This window comes from Chanos chanos, chromosome 2 (assembly GCF_902362185.1).
Source record: "Chanos chanos chromosome 2, fChaCha1.1, whole genome shotgun sequence".
Lineage (NCBI taxonomy): Eukaryota > Metazoa > Chordata > Actinopteri > Gonorynchiformes > Chanidae > Chanos > Chanos chanos.
In genome coordinates, this window is record NC_044496.1 from 42,272,488 (window position 1) to 42,285,968 (window position 13,481).

Below are 13,481 nucleotides of genomic sequence, written 5' to 3' on the forward strand. Positions count from 1 at the left end.
AGTCATGGACGTAAATCAATCAGTTTTGGTAGCAACAGCTCAGAATAACTCAGGCTTAGGGCTTTGGCTTGCTGTGAGCCTGCCCTAATCCAGTTACACTGACTGCATCCTCACCTCTCACCATGCTCTCATTGTCAAAAAAGGACTTCAACCTCTACCTCTTCTTTGACATAGATATGACCTGGGCCAAAAGAAGAAAAAAAAAAGATTATTGATTGTTCATTCGTAAATTATTGATCACCACCACTGGTGATCACTCTGAATCCTTCAACTTCTTTAAAAAGGCAGTTCTGGAATCAGTGTGCAATTTGTGAAAGAATAGTGAGAGTACAGTCTGTTTTTAGTGAGTTGGACACACATTCATAGGACATTTGTATATTTCTGTATCTTAACAAGGACCGATATGATGAGTGAGAAGTGAGAAATTTGAAAACCTGTCTTGAGACTGCCTGAAGCGGTCTGCTCTGAGGCGATATTTACTTCCCCGCTTCCCTTGTTCAGCCTTCTGGCATTTTCTCACTGACCTTTTCACATGTGAGTTTACCGTGACTGAAGAAAGGCGAATATCTCTGTGTTTGTTTAAGCCATGTATCCCTGCTGAGTAGCCACTTTTCAAAACTAAACATATGCTCCACAACACAGGCCCTCACCCCACATGAAACAGAGACCGTTATAGTTCAAACAGTGATGTTCTGGACATCCTCTGGGCACCCAGCATGAACACAGCCCAGAGACTACCGGTAAAGACAGACCTCTCTGCCTTAGTCATTTATTCCAGTCTCATATTGCGATAGTGGATGTCATGGTGAAATGGATGTGAAATCTCTAATTAGATCAACGGAGTTCTTCCTGCTTTGTTAAGGCCTGACCGACATAGGTGCTGTAAGCTTTGTATTTCCTGCTTGCCCTGGTGAATTGCTAATCTAACTCAAAATACCTCTTGTGTGTGGGGGGTTATATCAGCTGGAGTTCACCTCCTTATTTCAGCTAGAGTCCACCTGCCTTATTACGGTTGTTCACGTTCTGATCTTTGAGGCATAAACCCCAACACATTGAAACAGGGTACCTCACTCATTGTTTCACCTGGAAGGTGAGTAGTCATTCATTTCAGTCAATAATGCTATTCCTTAATTTACAAAGAGGAGAACACAACTGATTTGTGTCAGAAATACTGTGAACTTACTATGTGAGTGCTTAGGAACTCTGGCTTGAACTTCATCTGTGACTATACTTCTGCAGACTAAATGAATGTGATATGTGTGTGTGTGTGTGAGTATGTGTGTGTTTCAGGATCTGGCTTACTCCCCTGGAGATTCCCGTGTGAATCTGAATGATGGTGACTTTTGGTGGAGTTGGGGGTCACCTGGTGGAGCCCCATCCAAGGAGCTCCAGGGAGACATGGGTGGACAGGGAAAGGTGAGCACTGAGTCTGAGTGTGGTTTGTGGAAGGACTCCAAGCATCTCTAGAGAATGAAGACATTGGCCATTGATGATTAATGGCTGAATTGTGAGAGTGCTGGAAGGGAAGGTCATAATTCACCCCACAGCCTCAAAGCAGCTCCCACAGCTGCAGAATAAAACACTCCGAACATCAGCTCTGAGATAGCCGCCTCCATTGGGAAAGGATTTTTTTTAATGGAAATGTGGTCATTAAACAGAAAAAGAGAGAGACAGAGATTTCAAACTCACAAGGATATGAGTCAAATATCATTAACGCTGTATACTGTATCATTTTCCACATGTCAAAACGAGCATGTTTGTTTTCATTCTAAGAAGGTGATTTCATTTTTCGTTTTGTTTGAACTGGTGATTATGCCAGTTAATCACATAATCCACGTAATAAATTCTGTACTCCAGTGCACAGTTTTCTCTTTTGTCATTAGAACAAACGTTGAAGATGTGGGGGGATCATGGCATTTTTGTTTGATTTTACTTGGACATAAATAAGGACTGACTATTTTAATCTTGTTTAATATCTGCTTGGTCAACACTGTTATTAATTAATATATAACATTGACGCTGAACATAGAGGTTACAGCTTACATAGTTCAAATCTTATGAAATTCATAACACAACCAGTGACTTGGTCAGGGAATGTTTTTTTTTTTCTCTTCAACATCAAGCCATTTATTGATTTCCTACGTGTAAAAGCCTATAAGGCAGGATGGAAACTTCTAGAAATCTCCCAGGAACAATACTAAAACATCAGAGTCCTTCAAAAGCTTCTGTAGGTTTTTCTGTGCTTTTGTACACAGTAACACTTCTACCTTTTCCTGTCGTAGCCCAGAACAGGTGGGGACAGAGGTGATATTCAAGGCAATATTGGCTTGGTGCTTAGAGACAGTTACTGTACTTGTGTTCATTTCAGGTGCAGAGTTGTTTCTCATGTATGCGAAGCTTTTTTGTCATGCTAATACATAATTGGCCAAATGCAATAAACTATAATTGCGTATTTCTCTTTTAGGTGGCCCGCAATTAAAAAAATTTGCACTATAAAAAGGGTGAGCATTTCATTTTTTTTCTCCAGCTAAACAAAAAATCTTTTTAAAATTCTCCCTTTAGCAACAGAAGCAATCTGTTCAAAAACACAGCTGAGACCTCATAATCTGGTCAGATATTTTGTGGCCAGGATGACACGATCATATCGTGGTTGTGCATATAAGCATTTCCAGTTGTTTTCATTTGAATTGCAGATGAATTCACTTCATTTCAGAAAGGTTCAGTAAACAAGGAGACAACAATGATGGGCATGCAAATGTTTAAATGAGATCATTATTACCTAGTTTGAGCCATAATTCATATGAATATTCAAGGCAAAAAAATATATAGATGATTTATACATATAATCCGCCAGCCATCTGTGCTTTGCATAGAAAGCAGTCTAGAGCATTATATTTTAAACCTTAGTTTGAGGTGTGTCACCATATACGAAGTGATTTAACAAAATAGGAACTAAAGCAGAATTCAGCGATAAAAAAAACCTTGACCAGCAAGGTCTGTATTTGATCCCTAAAGTTCTGTTTCTGCTTTTGCTTCTCAGACGTCTTACTGCATATGCAGGCGCGGGAGGGGGGGGGGGGGGGGGGGGGGGGGTGTATGGATAATTTATTCATAGCTCAGCATTTAGCTGCTCTAATCCTGGGCTGTACTGTTACTGGTGCACATAATTGTATAATATTGTTAAAGCTGGTTTTCAGGCAGGGTGCTTATCACCCCCTGTTTAGCAAGGAGGGTGAGAGGGGAAAAAAGCCAAGAGTTGAGAAAGAAAGAAAGAAAAAGAGGAGGGAGAGGGTGCTTGCGGTGTGGTAGGCAGGATTGGAATTAGTGTGATGGCTCTGCCCAGTCTCCTCTCTAATGCATATTTTTGCCCATTGTCAACATTCTGGACCCTAATAGCAGCTGACAGGATGTAAATGAGGTTTTAGGGGAGCTGGCAAAGTTGGTAATTTTCTCATTTAGACAGTGGATGAGTGAGCTGAGACTCCAGCTGCTGTGGTTCACAGGAATTTCAAGGCAATTCACTACAATGTATCAGAACCTGATTATGAACTTGAGTAGCTTTTTACCCCAACAAATAGGTTTCAGACCCCTATACTAATATCCTCTGTGAAATGTCCTTCTGAGACCTACGAGAATGTTAGCTCCCTTATGTATAATCTGTGCTATAAGTTCGTTAATTACGGCATTATTGTATAGGTGTAGTATGTTGTACGTATGTCGCGTGGCAAGTTTTTGCAAATATTCATGTTATTGTGTTTTCTGTTTCAGAATTCAGGGTTTGTTTGTTTTATTTATATGTATGTATATATATATATATGTGTATATATATATATAAGATATGTATGTGTGTGTGTGTGTGTGTGTGTGTATATATATATATATATATATATATATATCTATAAGAGATGCTTCCAGCAAAATACTCACACAATTTGTATCTCCCTCTTTATAGTTCATCTACTAGAATTTTCTTCCAGAATCTTACAGCAGACAGAGAGAGAGAGAGAGAGAGAGAGAGAGAGAGAGAGAGTGTATGTCCAGAAATAGCTGTATCATTAGTCACAGTTCCTTACAGCAAACTCTTCATTTGTCTCATTTGGACACATGGCGACTGACACCAAAAAAGAACATAGGGGTTATGGGAACTACTGATCAAGAAAGGATCAACATTTAAAAGGTAGTCACAAAAAGACAGCCTGCGTCTCACGGACTACAGGTTTCAGTTTCTGTGGAGCAGGGTATTGGTAGAATCCTGTTATCGTTCCTGCGACTGGTAGTCAGTTTTTCAAAGCTGAAGCCAATAATATGTGAACTACTGCATTTTCAAAACGTTCCTTGGTTTAGTTCTGCCACAAGAATCATGCCATTGTGTGTGTGTGTGTGTGTGTGCGTGCGTGCGTGCGTGCGTGCGCGCGCGTGTGTGTGTGTGTGTGTGAGAGAGAGAGGGTGTTAACAGAATCCACAGATAAAATGGCCGATTTGAGAAATAAATGAGCCTTTCACACACATCTATTCAGTACAGTTGTCTCTGTGAATATTCTTCATTATGTGCATCATGTAGACCTACAACCCAGAAACAGAGAGCTGGCTAGTGATGAAAGGAAAGAAAAGGAAGGTGAGACATTTGTGGCTCAGAAAATAAGAGAGAAAAGGGCTTGTTTTCCACACAGAGAATCTATATGAATACACACCGCTGTCTGTAAGGCAGGTAAGGTCAGCCAGGGAACTGTGAATACAAAACTCTCTGATAACTGTGACCTCCTGCAATAATGCGAGTTTGTAATGATTTCAAAAATTTACCAGAATATTTGAATCCTTTATTGAGAAGCTGTAGTGTGTTGTTCTGCAATCTACAAATGATTTTGAATTATTTGGGGACAAAATGAAAAAGCGTTTTCGTTTAAAAAATATACTTGCACTTTACTTGCACCATTTGCATTAAGGATGACATGGCACTGTCGTATGCTTGTCTGAAAAGATGCTATAAGCAGTCCGGAAATTTAATGTCACTTCATGACCTACCTCAGAGGTCAGTACACTATCATATCCATGCCAGGCACAATGCATCATGTCATCCTTACATCTGTGGTAAAGTACAAGTAAGATGTTTAAAGATAACAACAAGTATTTAAATGTTCAACATAAGTTCTACAATCAGCTTTTTAGGTACCTGCCCGTGGATTTTATACATTCCCAAGGTCATCACTGCTTTGAATATTTAAAATGATATCCTATGCTTTCAATCTCTCGTTTGTTTCTGTGTGTGTGTGTGTGTGTGTGTGTGTGTGTGTGTGTGTGTGTGTGTGTGTGTGTGTGTGTTAATCAACGTATTAACTTTACCCTCCAATGAGGATATGGGTGAGTGACAGATTGGTTAACTGAGAATATCATTTATTGTGAATATCATAAGAACCATGCCTTTGGGTAAAACTATAGACAATTTTAAATCTGGACTCTGGCTGTGTAAGAGTTCTGATCTTCCAAGTCTTATTTCATGAACACAGGTCATATAATTTATATGTGAGAATAGTTTACTGTATGTTTTTCAACTGGATCACTCATGAGTAAAATAAAGCAGGGTCAAGGACAGTGCTTATATAACCACATTGTCAATCTGAAATCAGACTCTCTACAAATAAACAACATATAAAATTGTGAAATATATATCTTTAGGCTTTTGAAAATACATTTACATCATCCCTACTCCACGCTCACCCACAAACAGATTTGCTCATCTTCTCTTTGACTGGACTAATGAGTAATGGTTTCCTTGTCAATGGCCAAACATGCTTATTGCAAAATTTCAAAAATGTATCTTCTGTCAAATGAATGAAGTACAGAGCATTGGGTACAACAGAACAGTCCAACCAGCCAAGAAAAGTGTGAGCAGAGAGTTCAAGCTTATCTCCAGTGTCTTTATTTCCATCCGTCCACTGTGCTCAGACAGAAGAACTCAGGCCCTGTCAATTCACCTTTTTTAAATTGTTAAACATGTATTTGTTTCTAAGACTTCATTGCATGGCTGTGCGTGTGTGTCGGCGTGTGTGTGTGTGAGAGAGAAAGAGAGAGAGAGAGAAGGAGAGAGAGAGTGTGAGAGGGAAAGAGAGAGAGACAGACAGACAGACAGATAGTGTGTGTGTGTGCCTGTGTGCGTGTGTGTATCTGAATGTATGTGTGCTTATGTGTGTCTGTATGTATGTGTATTCACGTGCATATGTGTGCGTGTGTCAGAGAAAGAGAGTATGTATATGTGTTTGTGTCTCTGTGTGTGTCTGAACCGTGAAGATTGTGCACATGTACAGTAGGAATGGAGCTGCACTGCGTGATCATGTGCCTCATAACAGTCTCTTATCTGTTGCTCTACACATCCATTTCATTTTTCTTTGGTCTGTAAAAACATCAGGACAGAGTAAAACGTAAGCTCCAGCAGAATGTCCATTCACACTGCTTTTTCTGAGCATTTACCATCTGCACAAATCCACAGGTATAGATCACTGTTACCCTCTTCTGTAAATGTTAAAGTCCAATGGCATGGCTCAGTTCAGTGGGAGAGGACCTCTCAGTTCAGTGGGAGAGTACTGCTCAATATGAAGCCCAGTTTGGATATGTCCTGTGGTCCACACAAGCTCCAGAAGAACGGGCTTGGGTGGCGTTTCAAGCCACTGAAATGCAAGAGGTCAATCGCTCCAATTCACAATACTGAAGGACAAATGGACTAACAGGTGGAGCTGATAATACGATGACAGACGTTCCAAAGCGTGGCCATGGAGGATGGGGAGAAGCTCTCAAACACAGCCCCTCCCTCTTACCCTCGGGAACGTTTGCCCCCATTGATGTCAGGACACCTGGGAATCGATAAAAACAAAGCAGTCAGGGGAGCAATCAATCAGTAATAGCTCTTTCTATCTTGCAACAGCAATAACATGTCATCTTCATGGGAGCAGCAGTGACGGCCGTACGTGAGACATCTTCTCTGAGGGAAGGCTGGGAAAGGAGCCCAAAGATGCCTCGTTCTTCATGTTTACTTCACTGTAGCCAAAACACACCAAGTCCAACTTTGCTTATTCCATGCGTGTTCTGTTATCACAGAGACCCCCCCCCCCCCCCACAGTGCGTTAAGTACTACCCCAGAGGTAGTACTTAACGCATTGCAGGTGGTCACAAAAAATCCCTATTAAAAAAAATAATTTTCTCTAGGATAAAAGCCTTAACACATTATGAATTTTGTAGAAGACATTCAGAAGATTTGTAAATTTTATTGAAATATATTTAATGCTTCATAAACACAGTCAGTGTTATGGCTTAACAGAGGGGTACCAGACACCAGCATTACAACCTCACAAGAGGTCATAGAGGTTAACCTAACACAACATAAATTTAACTTAATAATATGAGAAGAAAAAAATATATATATTGTAAATTATTTATACCGTGTGAGTCAGTGTTTACAGAGAGGGAAACTGTGATAACATTTGTCCAGACTGAAGAGAAATCATTTCAGAGGAGAAATAAGTAAAATATCAATGTTGTGGTCATGCTTCTGGTTCCAAACACATTTTGTGTTCCTCTTCAAAAATAAGAACAACAAATTACACTTGCTTAAAAGTTTTTTCCCCTTCCATTTCAAAAATCAATCCATGTATATACAATAAATAAATACAAGAAGAAGGAACAAAATCAAGAAGTGGTCAGAAAACCTTACATTCAACATATTCTGCACTCCAACAGCTCCCTTAAAACAGCTATCAACACATAAACATATTGTGTATCATTATAAACACTTTAGATTGTTATTACTGTTAGTCCCGCCCCATTTAAGACTTGATTTGAGAAGTTGTTAGGGTTTTAGTCCTGCACATATTTTATGTTTTTTGGTACCTACAAATGACATAAACCATGGCTGATTTTGTGAACGCTGAAGACAGTTTGTCATGTCTGTGTTATTCAGCATGTATAATAATGCACTGTATCATACATATTACTGCATTGTGTACAGATATATGCTGCACTGTACATAGAATTGCATTACTTATAGTAATAAATTGTACATGCACTTTCCATGTTTATGTGTGGCAGACTGGATATTACTGAAATTACAGCATAGAAAGACAGACATGTTCAAAATGCTAAAAGTCATTTTTGCCAAAAGTGTAGTTTATGCATTTAGAGTTTATTTATTTATTTATTTTTACTTTTTAACATTTTTCACCAGCTAGACCGAAGTAGCAGCAGCTTTGTCTTTGGTTCCTTATGTAACTTAAACAACATCTCCAAATTGCTTTGTTTTTTCTCCTTATACAGTGATGCTCCCTCAGAGAAAGTGTTTATCAGGTTGAACCTAAAAGGCTGACTGATTCTTTGAACACATCTCACAGAAAGATTCCTCAAGCTATGAGTTTGGCTCAAAAAGGAATCAACATAAAATGCAACTAGAAATTCAGAATTAAAAAAAAATTCAGCAGTGTCTAAGGTAATGAGATTACCTAACATAGGACATAAAAATATTGTATACATGAATCAACAGATGGAGGATAAAACCCCATCTTCTTTTTACCAGACACATATGCAAAACAGGAGGAGAATTACATCTTTATAATAACATTACTATTTGATATATGCTGGTTTTATGTGACACTGAAATTCATTATTGGGTTATTAATTTGATGCAGTATATGAGTGTTTGTTTATGGAATATATAATTCTGATGGATTTGTTTGAATGGTAGTTATTCATGTGTAATTTAGCCAACTGAAGTATGACCATATGTGTCAATGGCACTGTGTAAGGCAGGGAAAGAGCTGAAAACTGAGACAGCTGGTTGGTATCAAACTGAAGCTCAAACAATATAGCAACAATGTTAACTTTACCCTCTAATGAGGATATGGGTGAGTGACAGATTGGTTGACTGAGAATATCATTTATTGTGAATATCATAAGAACCATGCCTTTGGGTAAAACTATAGACAATTTTAAATCTGGACTCTGGCTGTGTAAGAGTTCTGATCTTCCGAGTCTTATTTCATGAACACAGGTCATATGATTTATATGAGAGAATAGTTTACTGTATGTTTTTCAACTGGATCACTCATGAGTAAAACAAAGCAGGGTCAAGGACACATTGTCAATCTGAAATCAGACTCTCTACAAATAAACAACATATAACATATAAAATTGTGAAATATATATCTTTAGGCTTTTGAAAATACATTTACATCATGGGGTTAACTTTGTGATTGTGTGTGTGTGTGTGTGTGTGTGTTGAGTAAGAGCTGTCCTTAATTTTTTGATTGTGTGTGTGTGTGTGTGTGTGTGTGTGTGTGTGTGTGTGTGTGTGTGTGTGTGTGTGTGTGTGTGTGTGCACGTGTGTGTGTGTGTGTAAGTGTGTGTGCATGTGTGTGTTGAGTAAGAGTTGTCCTCGCTGTGGTGACTCTTTTAAAACTTGTTTTGGGTTCGCACTGAGAAGCCAAGAAGCCCAATGGGATCTATTAGTGAGATAATATGACTGTAACCCAGGCTCCAGTCATCTACACTCCTCATCATGAGCTGCTCGCCTTAACCACATCACTGACACATCTTACACACACACACACACACACACACACGCGCGTGAGCATATGCACACATACCACCAGTAAAATTCCTTAATTCTCCATTAGAAAATAAAATAAAAAAACAGTGAAGTGAGTTGAAAGATTCCCCATCATAAGAGACTAACCATCCCCGCTAATTAGTAATTATTCTCACAATGTAATAACTACTCATTCACACTAATTAGTAACTAACCACTCTGACCAATTAATAGACAACCATTCTCACTTATTATTATACTCATTAACTATTCTAATTAGGGAGTATCCCCTCTGAATGCCAATACTGTTTCTTATCACTGCTTCATTTCACATCAGCCATGAGCCATCTACTCAAAATTCAGAGAGTAAAATCTTTTGGTGCGCCTGTCTTCTTTTAATGGCATCCTAGTCCTTCAGTCATTACTGTTATTTAGATTTACTGATTTTTCATTGAGATTGAAATTTTGTACAAATATTAAGTATTTATTTTCCACAGATTTATCATCAGTGATGCGCATACACCACACACCAATCATAGTATGTGACAATACAATGACTTAATGTACAAATTAAGTTGTGACCTTTTTTTTTTTTTTTTGATAATGAGAGTTCTGGTTAAGAGAATCTGCGGATTCACGGAAAGAAGGATTGAAGTAAAGCAGAAGATAATACCATGTTTATAACAGACCTGCTCCTATTCTCCTATTCTCATACTTCAGAGCCTCTGCTCTCTTCTGCATTAATGGTCCTTAATGCATTTGCTCATTTTCTCAAGGTTGAAAAAATGACATCTCAGGAAAGATTTCAGAGACCGTCTACCCTTAGAAAGGATAGTGGAAAATTTTGACTTCACAAACATCACTTTCAAACATTTTTGAAATATGGGGCACAAAATTATTTATGAAGCACTTGAAATTCCTATGTGTATATGCGCTACAATGACTACATCATAATAACGGTTATTCCAGGCCATCTCTACTAGCTAGAGAATGTAAAATTTGTGAAGGTACAACACAGCAACATTTGGTAATGATGAATTAAACACAATCCTAAAATATGAGCTGGTACAAGAGGAAACAAAAGAGACAAGGTAAGGTCCTTAAAAAATACCCCTGAGGGGCCAGGGGGTGGAGGTGGTGGGGGGTTCTGACAGGGCATGGAAGCAGTTATCAATCCCAATTTCTCTTGCCTGTCTGTAAAATGAGCCCCAAAGAGATGAACCATGTCAGAAATGTCAAATTGTACATGAAATCCCATGACTTTCAGTACAGTTCCTTATGTGAGAGGTGTCATTATTCAGCAACCAGATTTTTTGGACTGCAACAAACCATGGAACCGTCACAGAATATGCAATAGTGTTTGTCAGTGAGGGTCTTCTATTGCTAAAAGTTGGGACCCTGTTTCAGAATAAACAGTCTAATAATCATACACATGAAGTATTGCAATACATTAACAAAATACCCACAGACTACAAGGGACAGGCAATAATAATGTAAAACCTGAATATATAAATGCAAATCCTGAATAAGGTGATTTAAATCTGTACATAATTTATAAGTGTAATTTTAAAAGCATAAATAAACTTAATAAACTCAGAGTGTTTTTCTTCTAGGGTTTCAGAAAGAAATTCAAAGAAATTCTTTCTTTCTTTGGTACATCAAATTAACTTCAGCATCTTCATTATCTGAATGGTGCTGTAACATCAAAAGAAATCCTGTTAAAACATCTTTATTCTCACTTTTGAAATTGGCAACAATTGGGACCAAAAAGGCTGTTCTCTCTGGGAAGTTGGGGATCCCAGTGGCATCAAGCTCATTGAAGTTTTCTATTACAGAAAAAATATGCACAGAACGCAAATTTAATATCTTTTTTTAAGTTAAAAATGTTATATTTTTGTTCCTGCTTGGAGATAAGTAATCGAAACATGCATAAAAGAATCTTTCCTCTTTTCCCCATGTGGCTAGTTCCAAATGCTGAGTCAACTCCTCAGTGTGTTAGTGGAGCTTGAATAGGCTAGGAATTGATAGGGTGACAAAGTTATAGAGCAACTTGAGTGCAGAGACTCAAATGGCAACTCTGTCATTTGCTTGCTGAAAAATCCCAGCTGCAGTAAACTCTGTAGCTTACATATCCTGCTGTGAATGCCTGTTGATTAATCATGTAGGCTGAGCTATCATTCCAAATAAGAGAATCAAAGTTTAATAAATGCCTATAATGAAAATATATAAATTGCTTATTTAAGCTGTTGTGGACAAATGAGTCTGTCCCTTAACTAAATGTAACTCTAATTAGAAAATAGAAAATTCAACCGAACTGGACATACAGCTATGTTTTAACTCAACCAACACTTGTAGAATCACAGCTGCTAGCCTCAAGGTTAGCAACATCAATCTGTTCAATAACCAATTCAAACTGAGGTAAATCTACCCGAATCATTATTTCATTTTGGCAATTTTGCCATGTATCTTTTTTTTTTAATCACTTCAGTTTGTCTTACATATGGATACTAGTTTTCTGTTCAGTTTTAAAGTCCAAATGCCCATACAGCCCAAATGACTTGACTGTGATCATATAGATGCTGTCCGTGAAGCTCTTGACCCTGTCACATGTTGATATTTTATTTAAACGGCCAACCATAAAACCTATTTGAGCATCCTTGCTCTTGACCTCGTGAGTGAAGGTTTCTTGGTAGTGGTGCAGTTTATCTAGGCACACTGCATACTACCCTGGGTTGTAGTACAAGAGACAGTAAACTTTTAGCTGAAATATCACTCCGGCTTAGATGTGGCTTACATATACTGTTCTTGAAGTTAATGACAAAGAACCCAGATGTACACCCATTACATACCTCAAGGCATTATATTGCTGATATTAATACTCAGAAATAGTCATGCCAGTAAATCAATGAAAACAGCAACAAATTCATTTAAAAATAGCATTACATACATACCAGAGGTGGCTGGTTGATAAGTTGCAGTTGTTATACAAAAATGACAAAATTAGAAAGATAACAATTTGGACAATATATCATTTTGATGATCATTTGATATATCGGGTGCATTTACCAGGTGTGTAACACTTGACAATACAAAAGATTTAGCCTTACTAAAAATGCCACCACACCAGATGCTCAACACTAATTCTTTGGAAATTCAGACAGCACTATTTGCATTTTTTTCTCATAGATGTAAAAAGGACAATTGTGAATCAACCTTAATCAGATAAACCATGTGTACGTACATTCTGCTATCTGATGGTCCACTCATTTTACATATGTGGCCCCATCAATCTCCCCCAAATTAAAAAAAAAAACTTGATTTGTGTGTCAAAAACCTGTATCAGTCATACAAGTTGAGGTAAATATATATTTATTGCTTTACCTGTTATTTCACTTCAAAAATGATTTCTGCATGCCAACATTAGACAAACAGAGGATTCAAGCATTTTGGGCACAGGTCTTGTACCAAATAGTAGATCTATGTTCAACTAGCAACTAATTTTCACTTTAAATCAGATTGCAAGCATCTTTGTACAGGGATGGTAGCAAATGGAAGATCTGTGTTAAGCTGGCAACTAAATTTCACTTTTAATTAGACTATGTTAAATGATGTAAGCACCTCACTGTGTGCTTAATCCGCATTCTTCAGAGTAAATGAAGTTATTACAGTGTTCTAAAACAGCTACCTCTCCTTAACAGTCGTAACAATGTAGCTGTTACTCTATGTAAAATAACCATGAAATGAACGACAGGCAATTTTAGATTGGAACATCAATATTTAAAAATGTTGCTGTGTACTTTATTGCGTTCTGTGAAAATATTACGTGTTCTTCCATCTAGACATCCCTTTTCTTTTTTCAAATTAAGTAAAAGAAATGTTGTACCGTCGTTGTTTTGACTCTTCCTCCAGGTTG

At 37.9% G+C, this 13,481-nt stretch overlaps 1 protein-coding gene across 1 annotated transcript in view; it reads right to left on the reverse strand.

The window, feature by feature from the left end:
• Window positions 1-6,536: 6,536 nt before the first annotated feature.
• Window positions 6,537-13,481, reverse strand: part of tafa5b (TAFA chemokine like family member 5b) — a 30,115-nt gene continuing 23,170 nt past the window's right edge. The window contains exons 3-4 of the mRNA XM_030765354.1: window positions 13,452-13,481; window positions 6,537-6,662 (exon numbers count right to left, since the gene is read on the reverse strand). The exon at window positions 13,452-13,481 is cut by the window's right edge and continues 98 nt beyond it. Coding sequence (XP_030621214.1) covers window positions 6,537-6,662; window positions 13,452-13,481 — 156 coding nt within the window. The remainder of the gene's footprint in view (window positions 6,663-13,451) is intronic.